This window comes from Podarcis cretensis (assembly GCF_951804945.1).
Source record: "Podarcis cretensis genome assembly, chromosome: 8".
Lineage (NCBI taxonomy): Eukaryota > Metazoa > Chordata > Lepidosauria > Squamata > Lacertidae > Podarcis > Podarcis cretensis.
In genome coordinates, this window is record NC_137177.1 from 5,206,338 (window position 1) to 5,226,985 (window position 20,648).

Here is a 20,648-nt window from a genome sequence, read left to right on the forward strand (position 1 = left end):
GAGTCTCTTCCAGCACCAGAATTCAAAAGCATCCATTCTTCGGCGATCAGCCTTCTTGATGGTCCAGCTCTTGGGCTTGGGGACGGGCCCATACCCCACCTCAGCGTGAAGGACTCCAAGGAGGCCCGGGACACTGCTGCTGCCGCTTTGCCGGTGAGTCTTGGGGAGGACCGCTCCCCCTGCAAGCCCATTCTCCACCTTGGGCCTGGGGGCGGGCCCCAGACTCCACCTCAGCATATAAGGCTCCACGGAGGCCTCGGAACATCGCTGCTGCCACTCTGCTGTGTGTTTGTGGGGAGGGCTCTTCCCCCTGCAAGCCCATTCTCCATCTTGGGCTTGGGGACGGGCCCATACCCCACCTCAGCGTGAAGGACTCCAAGGAGGCCTGGGACACTGCTGCTGCCGCTTTGCCGTGCGTTGTGGGGAGGGCTCTTCCCCCTGCTAGCCCATTCTCCATCTTGGGCTTGGGGACGGGCCCATACTCCACCTCAGCGTGAAGGACTCCAAGGAGGCCCGGGACACTGCTGCTGCCGCTTTGCCGTGCGTTGTGGGGAGGGCTCTTCCCCCTGCAGGCCCACTCTCCACCAGGCCAGGGGGCGGGGCCCACGCTCACCACCGCCGCAGCCTCGGGGACACTGGTGCTGCTGCAGCAGTTGTTGGAAGTGTTTTTATATGTTTTAAACTGTTTTTATTTTTTTTGCTTTGTTGTACCACCATAAGCGGTGGTTTTTATCCATGTACTTTTATTTTGTTTTGATTTATTGTGGGTTGGGGTGGGGTGGTTGGGGAGTGGGGTGGGGATTGGTTTTGTTTTTTGTAATTGTTTTTGTTTGTTTGTTTTTATATTCTGTAAATGGAGGCAAGTATGAGGCCTGGGATTCCTACTGTGGAGGGGCGAGGGAGGTATGGCGGTGGGGGCAGATGTCATAGGCGAAGGGGATCGAGATACGGATATGCTCGTACCCCTTCCAATCTGCGCCCCATCCCGAGAGACGAGGGTAGGGTGAGCAAGGATTACTCACCTCCGTCACTAGTGTTGTGCAATGCCAGGTCTATAGTCAACAAAACCGCCACCCTGCGAGATTTCTTCACCTCGCAGGGGGTTGACCTGGCATGTGTGACTGAGACCTGGGTGCGCGAAGGGGATACTGTTACCCTACGAGAGATGGCGCCCCCGGGTTTCTCCGTCCTTCACCAGTCGCGGACTGTGGGCCGGGGGGGAGGGGTGGCGTTATTAATCCGGGAAGATTGTTCTTTCAGGGCTCTACCATCGCCATCGATCCCCGGCATTGAATGTGTTGGCCTAGTGTGGGGCTCCGAGGTGAGCTTGGCTGTCTGGCTGGTGTACCGGCCACCTAGCGCACCAGCAGCCACCCTGTCAGGCCTGCTGGAGGCGGTGGCCGGCTGGGCCTTGGAGTTCCCTAACCTATTGGTATTGGGGGACTTCAACATCCATGCTGATGCCACTCCCTCCTCACAGGCTCTGGACCTGGTGTCTTCCATGGCGACACTAGGGCTCTCCCAGTTTGTTTCGGGCCCCACACATCAAGCAGGCCACACGCTGGATTTGATCTTTGGCGTCGGTATAGATGTGATCATGTTTCCTTCGATGAAGGTGCCATGGTCTGATCACTATGCTCTGAAAGCCAGGATTGACGTTCCACCCCCACCCTGCTTGGGTGGCGAGCCAATTTGGGCTCGCCCGCAGAGGCTGATGGACCCTGATAGATTCCGTCAAGCCTTGCGGGACCTTTCTCCCCCTGGCGACTCATTGACTGAGCTTGTTGAGGCCTGGAATACCCAGCTCCTGGCAGCCATCAATGAGATCGCACCTAAGCGCCCTCTGCGACCCCGCAGAAACCGGGCTCCCTGGTTTACCGAGGAGCTCCGGAAAATGAAGCGGGACCTCAGACGGCTAGAGCGAGTATGGCGGGGTGCCCGTGACGGAGCCTCAAGAACATCTTATAGGGCTTTTATGAAAACCTATGAGATGGCAGTGAAGGCCGCTAAAAAGTCCTACTTCTCGGCCTCCATTGCATCCGCTAGCTCTCGCCCGGCACAATTATTTAGTATAATTCGGTCTTTAACGTCCCTCGAAGGACAGCCAAATTTAAATAACAATTTGACACACAGCTGTGAGGCATTTGCGAGCTTTTTTGCGGAGAAGGTCTTGTTGCTCCGCCATGACCTCCCTGCCAATTTGGATACAATAAAGGAACTGGAGGCCCCTCGACTGTCCTCGGGTTCAGTATTGGACCACTTTGACTGGATATCCCCAGCTGATGTAGACAGATTCCTCCGAGCTGGAAAGCCCACCACCTGTCCTCTCGACCCGTGCCCGTCCTGGCTGATTAGAGCGTGTCCAGAAGAGGTGCGGGCCCCCCTGGGGGATATCATCAATCTGTCCCTTGGCACCGGGACATTCCCAGGGGAACTGAAGGAGGCAGTGGTGCGCCCGCTCTTAAAGAAAACATCATTAGATCCCTCAGACCTATCCAATTACCGCCCGGTTTCGAATCTTCCATTCCTGGGTAAGGTGATTGAGAGAGCGGTTGCTGAACAGCTTGGTAGGTTTCTGGATGAAACATCAGCTCTGGATCCATTCCAGTCCGGCTTCCGCGCTGGTCATGGGACCGAGACGGCTCTGGTCGCCCTAACAGATGATCTCCGCAGGCAGCTGGATCGAGGCGGGTCGGGGCTGCTGATTCTTCTAGACCTGTCAGCAGCCTTTGACATGGTCGATCACGAACTCCTGGACCACCGCCTTGCCGACGTGGGGATCCAGGGCACAGTCCTTCAATGGCTGCGCTCGTTTCTCTCTGGTCGGGGACAGAGGGTGGCGCTTGGGGGGGAATTGTCATCCCGCCACTCCTTGGTGTGTGGTGTGCCTCAGGGTGCAATACTCTCCCCGATGCTTTTTAACATCTTTATGCGCCCCCTCGCCCAGCTTGTCCGGAGTTTTGGGCTGGGCTGCCATCAGTATGCTGATGACACCCAACTCTATTTGTTGATGGACGGCCACCCGGACTCGGCCCCAGACACACTGATCAGATGCTTGGAGGCTGTGGCTGGATGGTTACGTGGGAGCCGGCTGAAGTTAAATCCTTCGAAGACAGAGGTCCTCTGGCTGGGACGGGACGACATGGGACTGAGGGGGCAACTCCCATCTCTTGCGGGGGTGCAATTAGTGCCAGCACCGTCCGTTAAGAGTTTGGGTGTAATCTTCGATACCTCCCTCTCCATGGAGGCGCAGATTGCAGCTACAACAAAGGCGGCATTTTTTCATCTCCGCCAAGCTAAGCAGTTGGCTCCTTACCTCTCTCGCCCTGACCTAGCCACTGTGATCCACGCGACGGTCACCTCCAGACTGGATTATTGTAACTCGCTCTACGTGGGGCTGCCCTTGAGACTGACCCAGAAACTCCAGCGGGTGCAGAATGCCGCAGCGAGACTCCTTACGGGGTCCTCGCTTAGAGATCACATTCATCCGGTGCTATACCAGCTGCACTGGCTCCCGGTGGAGTACAGGATCAGGTTTAAGGTGCTGGTTTTAACCTTCAAAGCCCTATACGGCCTAGGGCCCTCGTACCTACGGGACCGCCTCTCCTGGTATGCCCCACAGAGGAACTTACGATCTTCAAATAAAAACACCTTGAGGGTCCCAGGCCTCAGAGAGGTTAGGCTGGCCTCAACTAGAGCCAGGGCTTTTTCGGCTGCGGCTCCAACCTGGTGGAACGCTCTGTCGCAAGAGACAAGGGCCCTGCAGGACTTGACATCTTTCCGCAGGGCCTGCAAGACAGAGCTGTTCCACCTGGCATTTGGTCAGGGCGCAGCCTGACCCCCTCCTCTGGCAATCTTTACAAAGTTTTAGTTTATGGTTGCCATCAATTTTGATTTTAATTCATTTTTATAATGTTTTATAATGTCACACTGTTTTAATGTTGTTAGCCGCCCTGAGCCCGGCTTCGGCTGGGGAGGGCGGGATATAAATAAAAATTATTATTATTATTATTATTATTCACTTTCATACATCACTACTGGGAAAACCAGAGCTTTAACTATACGGGCCTTTGTTGGCAAGGTGATGTGTTGGAAGGTATCCCACGGGCCATCTAGTCTGACCCCCTGCAATGCGGGAATCATAGCTGCAGAACCCCTGGCAGAGGACCACCCAACCTCTGCTTACAAACCTCCAAGGAAGGAGTCCGCCATCTTCCGTTGTCACAGAATCATCAAATTATAGAGTTGGGGGGGACCCCACAGTCATCTAGTCTGGCCCCGTGCAATGCAGGAATCACAGATAAAGATTGGAAGGGGATTTCCGTGGGATTTCTCCCCTTACTCAGGCCAGGTACTCTCCATGCAGAATGGCAGCTGTGAGGGGCGGATGAAGGGTTGCGGCTGGAGACCTGGTTGGGGCAAGAGGAAAGCAGGGGGCTGAGGGAGGAGGAAAGAGCCGCCCGGAAGTGTGAGGTGTTTTAATGGTGGAGGGACTGAAACCAAAGAACCGAGGTCTGTCAAGTTTTCTGGCTGAATCAAAAAAGAGCTAGAGGTTCCCTCTCTGAATTCTCCTCATGAGGAGGGGCACAGGCTGAGGGATCCCATCCCCTCCAACATTTCTCCGAGGAAAATGGAGGCAGGTTGTTCCACTTCAAGAAGCTTCTTCCACATTTGATCTCCCGTACACACAGGCGTCTATGTGCGCATCTACCGGAGCTGCTCACAGGGATGTTGTGAAGAAAAAAATGTGTGAGGGGGAAGGGATCCTGTATAGCCCCTTCCACAGATTAATGGACGTTTTAGCTGTGAACTGCCTTGAGTCCCTTTGAGTGGGTAAGGCGGGGATAATAATAATAATAATAATAATAATAATAATAATAATAATAGAAGAAGAAGAAGAAGAAGCTGTGAGAATGACCAGGAACATATAAGAGCATAAATCCTATTGAACTCAGTGGGAATTGAGTAAAAATTCTTAGGATTTCAGTGTAAGGCTGACGCGTCTGGACCCTTATACCTGAGAGTAAGCTCCATTGACTACAGTGTGACTTACTTCTGAGTAAGGCGGTATAAGCCTCCACTCACAATAAAGGGGGGGGGAACAATCCACGCATTTCCTCAAAAATGGCTGGCTGAGGAAGCGTCGCAATGAAAGACACAACAAGAGTAGACTGGCGACCTTTTCCTTCAAAAGCATAGGCAGCGCTTCGTCGGCCACCTTCACCATTTCCTTCATCGGGTGCAGGGATCTTAATTCCAGCAGAAACAGGACTCCGTTTTTTGGCAGCTCCAACATATACAGAGAGACTACTTTTAATTGTTCTCCAAGACATGGAGGGGAGGGAAAAGGGCAAAGCAGGACATCCTGGGATCAAATGAACCGTCCTGAGGCCTCTAGGTAGAGGACGATATATATATATTCAGTAAATAAATAATAATAATAATAAATGGACTGCCTTCTGCAATTCCGGGACTGTCCCTGGAAAATCGGGGCACTTGTAGGATATGGGAGCCAGTGCAGCAGGGAGCCACTGGCTTTTCCCGCCTTTTTTGTTTCCGCCGTTGTTCTTGTCCGCTTCGCCTCAGCCCCATGGCGGCTCTGCCACTTCCTGCCTCACCCTTCCCCAAGCGAGGCAGAGATGGCCAGTCGGGCATCATCGCCAGCAGCCCCACGGCTCCTCTTGCCCCTCATCCCGACGCCTCACAGAGGCCCCTCTCAGTCCCTCTCCATGCCCCCTTGGCATGGAGGAACAGCCATTTTCTTTTATTTATAACATTTTCAGGCTGAGGAACAGCCATTTTGTTTTATTTATAACATTTTCAGGCTGCCCTTCCTCCCAAGGGCCCCTGCCTCCGAGGTAAAAACAAAATGGAGAGCCTTGTCTTCTGAGGGAAAGGCTCCCCCCTGAGAGACTGAATGTGGTAACTGTGTTGATTCATCTCTCACCTTTTTTCCTGACAGAATTAAGGTTCTTTTTCCTCAGCCTCTGCTCCCTTTCAGGTCACAGCTTTGCTGGCCAGGCTGGAAAATCATAGTTGCCTGGCACTCAGGGTTTTGGTTTTATTCTTTGGTATTGTAACAGTGGAGAGTTTTGACCAAACGTGATCCACCTGGAGGAGGAACCGGCAAGCCACTCCAGTATCCCTGCCAAGAAAACTCCATGGACAGGCATATAAAAGTTATGACGCTGGAAGATGAGCCCCTCAGGTTGGAAGGCGTCCAACATGCTACTGGGGAAGAGCGGAGGACAAAGTACAAGTAGATCCAGAGCTGATGAAGCGGCTGGGCCAAAGCCGAAAGGACGCTCAGTTGCGGATATGCCTGGAAGCGAAAGGAAGCGAAAGGAAAGTCCAATGCTGTAAAGAAAAATATTGCATAGGAACCTGGAATGTAAGAACCATGAACCTGGGTAAGTTGGATGTGGTCAAAAATGAGATGGCAAGAATAAATATTGACATCCTGGGCATCAGTGAGCTAAAATGGACGGGAATGGGCGAATTTAGTTCGGATGACCATCATATCTACTACTGTGGGCAAGAAACCCGCAAAAGAAATGGAGTGGCCCTCATAGTCAACAAAAGAGTTGCGAAAGCAGTACTGGGTTGCAATCTCAAAAATGATAGAATGATCTCGATACGAATCCAAGGCAGACCTTTTAACATAACAGTAATCCAAGTTTATGCACCAACTACTGGTGCGGAAGAAACTGAAATTGACCAATTCTATGAAGACTTACAACACCTTATAGAAGTGACACCAAAGAAAGATGTTCTTCTCATTATAGGGGATTGGAATGCTAAAGTAGGGAGTCAAGAGATAAAAGGAACAACTGGCAAGTTTGGCCTTGGAGATCAAAACGAAGCAGGGCAAAGGCTAATAGAGTTCTGTCAAGAGAACAAGCTGGTCATCACAAACACGCTTTTCCAACAACACAAGAGACGACTCTACACATGGACATCACCAGATGGGCAGCATCGAAATCAGATTGATTATATTCTCTGCAGCCAAAGATGGAGAAGCTCGATACAGTCAGCAAAAACAAGACCTGGAGCTGACTGTGGCTCAGATCATCAGCTTCTTATAGCAAAATTCAAGCTTAAACTGAAGAAAGTAGGAAAAACCACTGGGCCGGTAAGATACAATCTAAATCAAATCCCTTATGAATACACAGTGGAAGTGAGGAACAGGTTTAAGGATTTAGATCTGCTGGACAGAGTGCCTGAAGAACTATGGATGGAGGCTCGCAACATTATACAGGAGGCAGCAACGAAAACCATCCCAATGAAAAGGAAATGCAAGAAAGCAAAGTGGCTGTCCAACGAGGCCTTACAAATAGCGGGGGAGAGAAAGCAAGCAAAATGCGAGGGAGATAGAGAAAGATACAGGAAATTGAATGCAGATTTCCAAAAAATAGCAAGGAGAGATAAGAAGGCCTTCTTAAATGAGCAATGCAAAGAAATAGAGGAAAACAACAGAATGGGAAGAACCAGAGATCTGTTCAAGAAAATTGGAGATATGAAAGGAACATTTCGTTCAAAGATTACCATAATAAAGGACAAAAGTGGTAAGGACCTAACAGAAGCAGAAGACATCAAGAAGAGGTGGCAAGAATACACAGAGGAATTATACCAGAAAGATATGGATGTCTCGTACACCCCAGGTAGTGGGGTTGCTGACCTTGAGCCAGACATCCTGGAGAGTGAAGTTAAATGGGCCTTAGAAAGCACTGCAAATAACAAGGCCAGTGGAAGTGATGGTATTCCAGCTGAACTATTTAAAATTTTAAAAGATGATGCTGTTAAGGTGCTACACTCAATATGCCAGCAAGTTTGGAAAACTCAGCAGTGGCCAGAGGATTGGAGAAGATCAGTCTACATCCCAATCCCAAAGAAGGGCAGTGCCAAAGAATGCTCCAACTACCGCACTATTTCACTCATTTCACACGCTAGCAAGGTTATGCTTAAAATTCTACAAGGAAGGCTCAAGCAGTATGTGGACCGAGAACTCCCAGAAGTGCAAGCTGGATTTAGAAGAGGCAGAGGAACCAGAGACCAAATTGCAAACATGCGCTGGATTATGGAGAAAGCTAGAGAGTTCCAGAAAGACATCTACTTCTGCTTCATTGACTATGCAAAAGCCTTTGACTGTGTCGACCACAGCAAACTATGGCAAGCTCTTAAAGAAATGGGAGTGCCTGATCACCTCATCTGTCTCCTGAGAAATCTCTATGTGGGACAAGAAGCTACAGTTAGAACTGGATATGGAACAACTGATTGGTTCAAAATTGGGAAAGGAGTACGACAAGGCTGTATATTGTCTCTCTGCTTATTTAACTTATATGCAGAATTCATCATGCGAAAGGCTGGGCTGGATGAATCCGAAGCCGGAATTAAGATTGCCGGAAGAAATATCAACAACCTCAGATATGCAGATGACACAACCTTGATGGCAGAAAGTGAGGAGGAATTAAAGAAGCTTTTATTGAGGGTGAAAGAGGAGAGCGCAAAATATGGTCTGAAGCTCAACATCAAAAAAACGAAGATCATGGCCACTGGTCCCATCACCTCCTGGCAAATAGAAGGAGAAGAAATGGAGGCAGTGAGAGATTTTACTTTCTTGGGCTCCATGATCACTGCAGATGGTGACAGCAGCCACGAAATTAAGAGACGATTGCTTCTTGGGAGGAAAGCAATGACAAACCTAGACAGCATCTTAAAAAGCAGAGACATCACCTTGCCAACAAAGGTCCGTATAGTAAAAGCTATGGTTTTCCCAGTAGTGATGTATGGAAGCGAGAGCTGGACCATAAAGAAGGCACATCGCCGAAGAATTGATTCCTTTGAATTATGGTGCTGGAGGAGACTCTTGAGAGTCCCATGGACTGCAAGAAGAACAAACCGATCCATTCTTAAGGAAATCAGCCCTGAGTGCTCACTGGAAGGACAGATCCTGAAGCTGAGGCTCCAAGACTTTGGCCACCTCATGAGAAGAGAAGACTCCCTGGAAAAGACCCTGATGTTGGGAAAGATGGAGGGCACAAGGAGAAGGGGACGACAGAGGACGAGATGGTTGGATAGTGTCTTCGAAGCTACAAACATGAGTTTGACCAAACTGCGGGAGGCAGTGGAAGACAGGAGGGCCTGGCGTGCTCTGGTCCAGGGGGTCACGAAGAGTCGGACACGACTAAACGACTAAACAACAACAATTGTAACACGCTGCTCCAATCACCATGAGAGGTGCGAGATTCCAGGGGTTGTAGGCGGATCTTAATAACAATAAGAACAATAACAATAAGAACAGCAATAATAATGTTATTATTTATATTATTTATATGCCCCAGGGTCTGTGTTGGGACAAATGAGGCTCCACGGAGACTGTGGTGCTTTTAGGATATATGGTTTATTGACACAGGCATTCAACCTGAACTTAGAGGAAGGGGCTCTCGGCACTGGCACCCCAAATGGTCCCTGCTTCTTCCGTAGCCATAGCCTTGCCCTCAGAGGGACGTCATGCCAGCCAAACTCCAACCCACCGGTCTAAACTCTCGGCTTTTATCAGCTTTATTAACGGTGAACCCCAAAATTTCCACATCTGCTAATGCCAGAGGCGTATTGGTGGGTCCGCTGTTGCGTTCTGAGGCCAAAGGAAAGGATCGGACCCTGATTAAAATAAGACACGAGGCTTTGACCAGCAAGGCTCTCGGAGAAAGTCCGTCCCCACACCCCTCACCAGGCCATTTTATTAGCAAAAGAATCCTTTACACAGTGCTCATAAGAACCAATCAGATTTCCTACTTGCCAAAGTAAGTGAGCCACAGGTGTGTGAATATGAGGAAGGCAGTGACTGGAAATATTTATAGCAGACACATCATGGTTAAATAAGGCAGGCTTACAAAACAGGGACCCTGGGATCCCAAGGGAAGGTAATGAACATATTCAAATGCCCAGAGTCACTGTATTGGCCATATTCATTCATGGGCCAAGGGGGTCCCAGGACATGTTCCTCCTGGCTTAGAAATGAATAAGGTCAGACCAAAGCGGTAGAAAACTGTCCCTTTTCCTTTGGATCCTGAGGACTCTCAGTTGATCCGTTCCTTTCTCCACACTTTAGCCAAGCAAGCAGTAAGATTGGCCCCATCTAAATTTTCCCAAAACTGCAATGGTCCTTCCAGCCGCTATAAGCGGGTACACTACCAAGTCTTTATTATGCAAACCTTATTATGCAACACCGGTAGGAGGTTGGTCACTGGTATTAGCATCTTCAGGAGGGGGAGCCATGGTTGGCTTTCCCCCTGGCCATGCCAAAGGCTGAGGCTGGCCAAAGGCTGGCCCCTGAGCTCATGTGTACGAGGATATGGACCCCTGTTTTTGCTCCGCAGGTGAGGATGAGGCTGGCAGCCTGGGAGGCCTTAGGGAAGATGGACCTGCTGAGTGAACAGGAAGTGGTCCCCCTGGCCCGAGCCCTGCTGGATGAGAACAAGAAAGTGCGTGACCTGGCCCGCTCGCTGCTGGACTCTGTGGCTGGCATCACGGACAAATTTGTCCTGAAGAAGGAGATGCAGCGGATGGCGGATTCCAGCCTGGTAGACTTGTAAGTGTCTCCTTTGAGGCGTGAGTGGGGTATCCCTGACCCCCAAAGCAACACCCCCTGTGGCTCGGAGGAGCTTCCTGGAAAGGTCTCTTTTGCAGCTTCTGGCAAAGTTAGACCCAGCTGTTCCCTACCCGATTGGGTTATGATGCTGCTCTGTGCTGTACCCAGGTGTAGGCTATGACTGAGGATGAGGAGCTTAAAGGTGGGCTTCACATGACACACACCCAGCACATTTGCACAGTGGCGTAGCGTGGGTTGTCAGCACCCGGGGCAAGGCAAGTAATTTGTGCCCCCTAACCCATGGATTTGCGCCCCCTAACCCGTGGATTTGCGCCCCCTAACCCTAACCCTAACCCCCAGATGTTGCGCCCGGTACGGCCGCCCCCCCCTGCACCCCCCACGCTACGCCACTGCATTTGCACAGAGCTGTGTGTGTCCAATTAGCCAATAGCAGAAGCCCCGAAGTAGCTAAAACATCCCCTCAGTGAGATGAACAGCAGGATTGAGATGTTTTGAAAGGCAATAAGATATTTTGCTTTGCAGTGTGGAGATTTACTAGAGGGTAGGGAATTATCTGCCATAAGCCAAAGGCCTGGATCGCCCCCCCCCCTCCTCTAGGTCCCCTCTCAATTTTACCCTTCCTTCAGCTGTTTACTCTTTGCTCCAAGGGATGTGGGTGGCGCTGTGGTCTAAACCACTGAGCCTCTTGGGCTTGCCACTTGTCCATCAGAAGGTCTGCGGTTCGAATCTGCTCTACGGTGGTGAGCTCCCATTGCTCTGTCCCAGCTCCTGCCAACCTAGCAGTTCGAAAGCACACCAGTGCAAGTAGATAAATAGGTACCTCTGCGGTGGGAAGGTAAATGGCGTTTCTGTGCACTCTGGCACTCGTCACAAGCTGTCTGTTGTCAAATGCTGGCTCCCCCAGCCTGAAAGTAAGATGAGCGCCGCACCCCGTAGTCGCCTTTGACTGGACTTAACCATCCAGGGGTCTTTTACTTTTACTTCTTTGCTCCTTCCAGGTCTTCATTTGGTCGCGATCGAAGCGCCTTCCCTCGCAGAGTGCGGGCTGCTGGCATCATGGCAGAGACAGCGGATGAAGCTAAGGTCGCTCTGACAGAAGGAGCACAGAAGCTGATGACTCGGGTTGAGAACCAGCTAACAGCCAATCTGTTCTTGATGAACGAGATCCCACCCAAAGTAGTCCGCGACCGCCGCTCAACCGTTTCCCGTCTTAGGTCACCATCTCGGGGAACATCTGTAGACTTTACCACCCCCGAAACCCTTCCCGTAGGACAGGCGCGGTGGCTGGGAATCTTTGGCAAGCCTGAGAGGAAAGCTCCTACTGCTGCCCCTTTTGCTCCTGAAAGAGGCAAGTACAACTCCCTTCCCAGAGAGGGCATCTTGAAGCATTATTGCTGAGAGGAGCACCATTCCCAGGCTGGCCACCATCCTCTGGGGCTATCCCCTGCTTAGGCTCCCTAGTAGGTCAGGCTGTCCTGACTTGGACTGGCAACCTGTGATCAGTGTCCAAGGAAGTGAGTGGGTTTGTCTCCCTTCTCACTTGCACAAGCAGCCTTGAATCCCATGGTAGAAAGTTGCAGAATGACTGACCCTTCCACTTGCGCTGCACTTAGGAAGCACGAATCCCCCTTGCCTCATTCCTTTCCAGGGAAACCTGCTCTTTAGTGAGAGATCAGAACCAATGTCACTCCAGGAAAAAATCAAAACCGTTTGCATTAAGAAGCAGATTTCCTGCAGGGAAAGCAGAGGCAAAAGAGGAAGTGTGTGTTGGAGGAACTGGACATGGAAGATGGGGTTCATTTCCCCCCAAGAGCAAAAATCTCCCCATGTACGTGATAAGTCAACAGGTGCAAGGTCAGCCAAGCCAGTTGCTATGGCAATGGCCCAGTGTCATCTATGTAAGTGATTCAGGCATGTCAGCTCATTAGTCAGACAGTGAGTCTGTTGGTGAATCAAATTCTGCGCTACATCTTGAAGCTGGGGCAATGGGAGATACTTTGTGCTTGTACAGTATATATGTATGGCGTTTCCATGCGCTCTGGCTTCTGTCATGGTGTTCCGTTGCGCCAGAAGCGGTTTAGTCATGCTGGCCACATGACCCGGAAAGCTGTCTGTGGACAAACCAGCTCTCTCAGCCTGAAAGCAAGATGAGCGCTGCAACCCTTTGACAGGGCCTTTGACCGTTGCCTTTGACTGGGCTTAACGGTCCAGGGGTCCTTTACTTTTTTTTTACATCTGTGTCTTCAAAGCCTACAAGCTGTATGTACCGTATTTTTCGCTCTATAGGATGCACTTTTCCCCCTCCAAAAATGAAGGGGAAATGTGTGTGCGTCCTATGGAGCGAATGCAGGATTTCACTGAAGCCGGGAGAGGGAGAGGGGTCGGTGCGCACTGACCCCTCTCGCTCCCTGGGCTTCAGACAGCTATCCGCAAGCCTTCGGAGCGTGGCGGGAGTTCCCACCGGCCTCTGAAGGCTTGCGGATAGCAGCCTGAAGCCTGAAGCCTGGGGAGCCCAGTGCCAACTCCCGCTGCACTCCCTGGGCTTCAGGCAGCTATCCGCAAACCTTCGGAGCACGCTCCCAGCCCCGCAAGCTCCGGGAGCGGCGGCAAGGCTGTGCGCAACCTTGCCGCTGCTCCCGGACCTGTTCTGGAGGCTGGAGGCTGGGGTCAGGGGAAGCTCGGGCTTCCCCCGCCCCAGCCCCGTGGCTAAAAACGAAGCCAAGACAGCGAGTAGGATCTATCCCGGCTGGAGAGGTTGTGTGTGGCTAAAGAGGAAACCAAGACAGCCAGCAGAATGGATCCGGCTCGCTGTCTTGGCTTCTTTGCTCTTTGGGGCTGGGGGAAAAAAAATAATTTCCCCCCTTTATTTCCCCCCCCCCCCAAAAAAAAACTACGTGTGCCCTATGGTCCGGTGCGCCCTATGGAGCGAAAATTATGGTACATATCAATGTCCAGAACTGTATTACTGAAGCCTTATCTTCTGCAACAGTAAACCGTTTTGGACCTGAAGCCACCTCTGTGTGGTGAGTGGGATGGGGGACAACTTCTGCTACATAGGTATCTTCCCTCAGATTCCTGACATTATTCTGCCCATGTCTCTGGTTAATCTCACTCCTTTCCTTGTCCCTTCACAGCTGGTGGCGATAAGCTCCCCAGGATCCCTCAAGCACGAGGCAAGGGGCTCACTGTGCCAGTAGCGAGTGGAACAGGTCTGGAGGAGCTCAGCCCCAGCCTCAGCCCCACCCCCAGCATGGCCACCGCCAGCTCCAGCTCCAGCAGCTCCAGCTTCAGCAGCACCAGCAGTGGCTCCACATGGCGGGAGGTGCGGCTTGAAAGGCGGGAGCTCAGGGCAAAGGAGAAGGAGAAGGAGAAGGAGAAACGGCTCAGGCCCAAGGTCCTTCCCACCGTTCCCCACGAGGCCCCGAAAGTGCTCAAGGTGCGCAAGAAGGCTCAGCCCATCCTCTTGCAGCGGCGTGACACTCGCACCCAGCTCTACACTGAGATGCTGAAGCACCAGAGGGACAGGAAGGACTTGCAGGCAGCCGCCCTCCCAACATCGGAACTCAAGCCAGATACTGCTGTTCTGCCGCCTAAACCCAGCCAGGTGGGCATCCCCACCCTGCCGCCAGTGCCCACCAAAGGCAGCCTCATTGACCCTAACCAGGAGTACAGCTCTGACAAGACCAAGTGGCGTGCCGACCTCCACAAGCTGTTGATGCTCCGCATTGGCCCCTACATAGAGGGCCGCACTGCGGCTGAGGACCTCCTGGCCTCGGCCCGGTATGCCCTGGCTGGCCGCACCATGTCCTGGGAGGACATTGTCAACATCAGCCAGTCCCTCCTCACTTCCCAGGAGAAGGCAGCCGTTGATGAAAAGGCATGGACGGCATATATGGAGCGTCTGCAAAAGCCCAGAGGAAGACAGTCGTTGTCCCAGCCTTCCACAGAGAGCCTGGAAAAGGTGGTGGGAGTCACGAAGAAGCAAGAGGAGTTCAGCAGTTCGGAGACAGAGTTTGAGAGTGAGAGTGAGGAGGAATTTGTTAGGGGGAAGGGAGTGAGAGAGCATGGAGAGGGGAGAGTGGTCAAGCGGAAGAAGAGAGGCCGGACGGCTGGAGAACAGGAGGGGAAGTCAGCCTCCGACAAAGAAGTGGCAGGGAAAGTGGCGGCAAAGGCGGTTAAAGGGAAATCGTATGAGTCACTCCGGGGAAAGGAGCGGGAGGCGGCCAGGACTAGAGTGCGAGAGGCGATCAAGGAACGAGACCGAGAGGCGGCCAGGGAAAGGGAACTGGAGGCAGCCAAGACAAGGGAGCACGAGGAGGCCAAGGCAAGGGAGCTGGAGGCAGAAGCCATGGCAAGGGAGCGAGAGGTGGCCAGGGCGAGAGAGCGGGAGCTGGCCCGGCGGAGGGAGCGTGAGCGGGAGGCAGCTGCAAGGAAACGGAAGAGACTGGGGAAGCTGGTTGACAAAGACAGAGAGGGCCTGGAGGGGCCAGAGCTGGCCAGGAGAGAAGCCCTGAAGCCCATCCTCAAGGAGTCGGAAAGGAAGCTGGTCGAGATGACCGAGAGCGCCCTGGCTGAAGTGAGGGGCAAGGCCAAAGAGAGGATGATGAAGGAGCTCAAGGAGAAAGCATTGGCTGAAGCCAAGCACCTGGCCAAGGAAGATGTGAAGGCGAAGGCGCTGGGCGAAGCCAGGGACCTAGCCCTGGTCGAAGCCAAGGAGCAGGCGATGCTCAAGGCACGGAAGATGGCCATGACGGAAGAATGGGAAAAGGTGATGGCCGAGGCACGCAGGAAGGCGCAGGCAGAGCTGGAGGAGAGGGTGATGGCCGAGGCGATGAAGATAGCCCAGGCCGAGAATAAAGAGGGGGAGGAGGCCAAGGAAAGGATCCGGGAACTGCTCAGCTCAGTTGTGCTGGAAGTGGACGAGGCCAGGGTCCTGGAGCTGGCCAAGGAAATGGGCTTGGTAGTGGATGAGGAGAGGATACAGGAACTGCTCAAGGAAATTGCCTTGGAGGTGGACGAGGCGAGAGTCCAGGAGCTGGCAGAGTTAAGGCGCGAAGAACTGGTGGAGGCCGTTGCTCAGAGGCTGGCTAAGGAAAAAATGTTGGGCCTGTCTGAGTCGAAACTCAAGGAGCTCATTGATGCCAAAGCCATGGAGATGGCCCAGGCAAGAGTGAGGGCCCTGGAGGGAGAGGGGGAAGAGGAGGAAGGAATTGGAGAAATGGCTGAAAGAAGAAAGAAAATGGTGGTTAAAAGAAGAGTTATCCACCGGGGGGAGGAAGGGGAAGAGTGGGACTGGGAGTGGGAGGAGCTGGAGAAAAAAGAGGAAGGAGATGAAATGTGGGAAGACCTAGTAGAGAAGACCTTTGAGTTCCTCAATGATGAGGAGAGAGAGGCTCTGATAGCCCTATGGGAGGAAGAAGCGACTCCAAAGCTAGAAGACGACCAACTTGAGCTTTCAGAACATGCTCAACTGTTCTTGGACATCCTGACTCAGCCAGAGAAGCTGGAGTCCAGTGACGCCGCCACCTACAAGCGCCTCTTCCAAGTGGTGTCAATGCTCGAGGTTTCATCGGGGGTGGAGGCCGAGGCCCTGGCAGGGGCTTTGCTGCAGAAAGCGCAGCAGATCTTACAGAAAGGGGAGGAGATGAAGGGGCTCTTGAGCAAAGGGCACTCTACTCTGCTGCAACAGCTCAAAGAAGCAGTGGAGGCCTACCAGATCTGGAGCACTGATTCTCAGGAGCTTACAGCCAAGATGGAGACCCTCCAGAAGACTGCCCTGACAGTGTTAAAGGCGAGGAACCTGAAGGTAAAGCTGCAGAAAGAGGCCAGGAAGAGGTCCTTGTGGGAGAGCGTGAAGAAGGAGTGGACGGAGGAGAAAGGCAAATTTATTAAGAAGAGCTTCCTGAACAAGAGGCTGAAGGAAGCCATAAAGAAACTGAAGGCTGAGGAAGAAAAGGCTGAGCAAGGAAGAATAGAGCAGCTGCGAATGGAAAGGCGCCTCAAATTCAGATCCCGGCCCATTGTGCTAGGTGAGGTGGAGAAGGAGAAAGACGTGGAGAGGCCAGAGGGGGAGCGGAAGGAGGCGGATGAGGAGGAGAAGCAGAAGCAGAAGAGAGGAGAGCTTGGAAGGAGCTCCAGCAAGATAACATGGTCCCTGGCGGGGGAGGAGAAGGCCTGGAAGGCCATCATGCAGACGGAGGGGCTGCCCATGGCCACCGCCATTATCAGGCCAAAGAAGTACCGGCTTCCAAAGGACTCTCTGTACAGACGTGGCCAGCCAAAAGCGCGATTCCGTCGGCGGAGCCTCACCAGGGGTCCCCTTAAGCATGCCTTCCGCCTGTATGAAGACAAAGGGGTTGACTGGGAGAGCTTCATGAAGCTCTACCAGTCCCTCATGGTCCTGAAGGAGCAGAAGGGGGGCATCGAGTCGTCGGCGTGGCAGGAGCAGACCACCAAGCTGCTAGACCTCTACGGCTTGACCAACCCACTCATCCATGCCATGACGCAGCAGCTGCTGCTGGGCGACCGCAGAGAGCGCACATACGTCAAGGGCAGCGCCCTGAAGATGCAGAAGGCGCAAGCTGGTTTGGGGGTGAGGATACTCTACGAGATGATCCATCACTCGGTTCGGCTCCCCCCCAGGCTTCCCGCCTGGCATGGCATCATCCCGCTCAGCTATCAGAACAACGTGCACACCTTCAAGGCCCGGGGCATCACACGCTATGGCACCCTGTCCCTCAAGTGGAAGACCACCGTTGCCAGGGGAAAAGCCTCCAAGCTACGCTTATACGTCCACTCAGGCTCCCAGAGCAAATAGCCCCCCTTTCTTGTTTTGTTTTTTAACCCAGAGAGAAATATATAGATTTGTATGTATGTGATATTCTTTTCTACTGAATCTTTTCGAGAGTCGCATCAGACATCCCTCAGCGAGCTGCATTGAAAGGGAGTTGCAAGGTGTTTCCAGGGCAGGGAATGATCCTTGAAGTGCCCAGCGGAATAAACATGACATAGATGCCATCTGCAGTTGCTATTTTGAGTTTTTACTTTAGAGAAGGCGCCTAGTTAAACTGTGGAGCAGGAAGCAGTGATGGTCACCAACCTAAGTAAAGGTAAAGGGACCCCTGACCATTAGGTCCAGTCGCAGACGACTCTGGGGTTGCGGCGCTCATCTCGCTTTATTAGCCAAGGGAGCCAGTGTACAGCTTCCGGGTCATGTGGCCAGCATGACTAAGCCGCTTCTAGCGAACCAGAAGTGCAAGTAGATAAATAGGTACCACTCTGGCGGGAAGGTAAATGGCGTTTCCGTGCGCTGCTCTGGTTTGCCAGAAGTGGCTTAGTCATGCTGGCCACATGACCCGGAAGCTGTACGCCGGCTCCCTCGGCCAATAAAGCGAGATGAGCACCGCAACCCCAGAGTTGGCCACGACTAGACCTAATGGTCAGGGGTCCCTTACCTGGATGGCTTTAGTTGAGGTTCCTGCATTGTGGGGGGGTTGGACTAGATGACCCTTCTTTCCAGCTCTGTGATTCTATTATTCTTGGGCCCCCTCAGTTAGCTGTTGCCCTTGCAACCTGGTTCCTTCTTTTGGGATGCAGATGAGGACACTCAAGTTGCCAGCTAAAGTCACTGCCTTACATAGAGCCTTCCCTGATCTGTGCAACAATAGAATCTTCTGTTAGAGTCCAATCCGCACAGAGTACAGGATCCCAAGAACTGGAAGGGGCTCTGGGCATCATCCAGGTTGACCCCACAAACCCACAGCAAGAATAAAAATCTCTAGGCAGCCCCTACCCTGCCAGCCAGGACAGAAGCAAGAGATGCCCACAGAAGACAAGGAAAAATCAAGCACTCTAGGTTAGCTCAGAGAGGGCAACAGGCAGCAGCAAAGCCCTGCATTCCTGCTCTTGCTAACTCATGTCTTATGACGTATCTTTCTGTGTGCGTGTGGAGGAACGCAATTTTTTTTTTAGTCCTTGGCATTTAAAAGTGCCAGCTGTCTGCAGGAAGTCACTGGAACAGAAGCTTCTGCATCCCACTGAGTCTTGGGCTCGGAGGGTGTCTGAAGGAGCAACTGGAGGAGACTTGGCTTTTGCTGCAACCTGAGAGGGGATAGATGGATAGATAGATAGATAGATAGATAGATAGATAGATAGATAGATAGATAGATAGATAGATGATAGACAGACAAACGTGCAGGATGCCCCTCCCCCTGGAAATCCACTCTCTTTGAGCAACACCCCCCCAAAAAAAAAAAATCTTTGGGACAATGGACTCTATTTGCATTGGAAATGACATGTTCGGGGGATCTTTAAAAAGTTGAACTAGCTAAAAAATAGAATCATCACTTGCCACATCATCATCATCATCATCATCACCATCATCATTATACCGCCCTTCATCCGATGATCACAGGGCAGTTTATAACAACACAAAAATGCATACCACAGTAACACTCCCCCCTCCCGCCCACAGTTTAAAAGATGCTTTAATTAAAAGACGCCTGCTTCTTGGGAGAAAAGCAATGACAAACCTAGACAGCATCTTAAAAAGCAGAGACATCACCTTGCCAACAAAGGCCCGTATAGTTAAAGCTATGGTTTTCCCAGTAGTGATGTATGGAAGTGAGAGCTGAACCATAAAGAAGGCTGATCAACAAAAATGGATGCTTTTGAATTCTGGTGCTGAAGGAGACTCTTGAGAGTCCCATGGACTGCAAGAAGATCAAACCGATCCATTCTGAAGGAAATCAGCCCTGAGTGCTCACTGGAAGGACAGATCCTGAAGCTGAGGCTCCAAGATTTTGGCCACCTCATGAGAAGAGAAGACTCCCTGGAAAAGACCCTGAAGTTGGGAAAGATGGAGGGCACAAGGAGAAGGGGAAGACAGAGGACAAGATGGCTGGACAGTGTTCTCGACGCTACCAGCATGAGTTTGACCAAATTGCGGGAGGCAGTGGAAGACAGGAGTGCCTGGCGTGCTCTGGTCCAGGGGGTCACGAAGAGTCGGACACGACTAAACAACTTAACAACAACAATTAGCCAGAGAGCGAAGAGGAATGCCTGGTGGCTACTAACCAGGATGGCTCTGCTCTGCCCTTCACAGTCAGAGAGAGCAATGCTTCGGAATACCACAGGAGAGTAAGCTTGGATCCCGCTTACAGATTTCGCCTTGAGAGCACAGGATGCTGGACCAGATGGGCTCCCTTTGGCCTGATCCAGCTGCCAGGCTCTTCTTACGGAGGCTTATCGTGATAGCAGAACCTACATGCCCAGGAACAGTCTACCTCTGAATACCAGATAATGGGTGTTATAAGAATTTTAAGGTCATATATATATATAAAATGTTCATAACTGTATATATAAACCACATGTCCGAAACCCTACAGATTAGGTCCTGAACAAACTGACCTCAAATATTTATCTGCAAGGTCAAAGTGGGAAACCTCCCCATTGTCTCTTTCCTCACAAATCCTGTCTTAAGGGCACATTCAAGATATAAAATAAAAAAATTCCTTCCAGTAGCACCTTAGAGACCAACTAAGTTTGTTATTGGTATGAGCTTTCGTGTGCATGCACACTTCTTCAGATACAAGATATGAACAGGGTGTGAGCCTGTGACATGTGACCTAGATTCAGGAATTAAGTACAGTGGTATCTCGGGTAACAGACGCTTCAGGTTACAGACTCCGCTAACCCAGAAATATTACCTCAGGTTAAGAACTTTGCTTCAGGATGAGACCAGAAATCATGCTCCGGTGGTGCGGCAGCAGCGGGAGGCCCCATTAGCTAAAGTGGTGCTTCAGGCTAAGAACAGTTTCAGGTTAAGAACGGACCTCCGGAACGAATTAAGTACTTAACCCGAGGTACCACTGTAGTTATAACAACAAAAGAGTGGCCAAAACCCAGATAATGCAATCAGGTAACTTGCCAGACAGGAGATAAACAACGCACTCAGATTTCTGTTGTAGACCGCCTTTTCTCTGATGTAGGTATGATGTATCTGGGGGGTGGTGGTCTTGGACTACATTCCTTCTGT

The 20,648-nt window shown here is 51.7% G+C and overlaps 1 protein-coding gene across 1 annotated transcript in view; it reads left to right on the forward strand.

The window, feature by feature from the left end:
* The window catches only part of WDR87 (WD repeat domain 87), a 29,051-nt gene extending 11,422 nt beyond the window's left edge, over positions 1-17,629 (forward strand). Inside the window, exons 6-8 of the mRNA XM_079989338.1 lie at positions 10,380-10,591; positions 11,611-11,960; positions 13,723-17,629. Coding sequence (XP_079845464.1) covers positions 10,380-10,591; positions 11,611-11,960; positions 13,723-17,429 — 4,269 coding nt within the window. The 3' untranslated portion in view covers positions 17,430-17,629. The remainder of the gene's footprint in view (positions 1-10,379; positions 10,592-11,610; positions 11,961-13,722) is intronic.
* Positions 17,630-20,648: the final 3,019 nt, after the last annotated feature.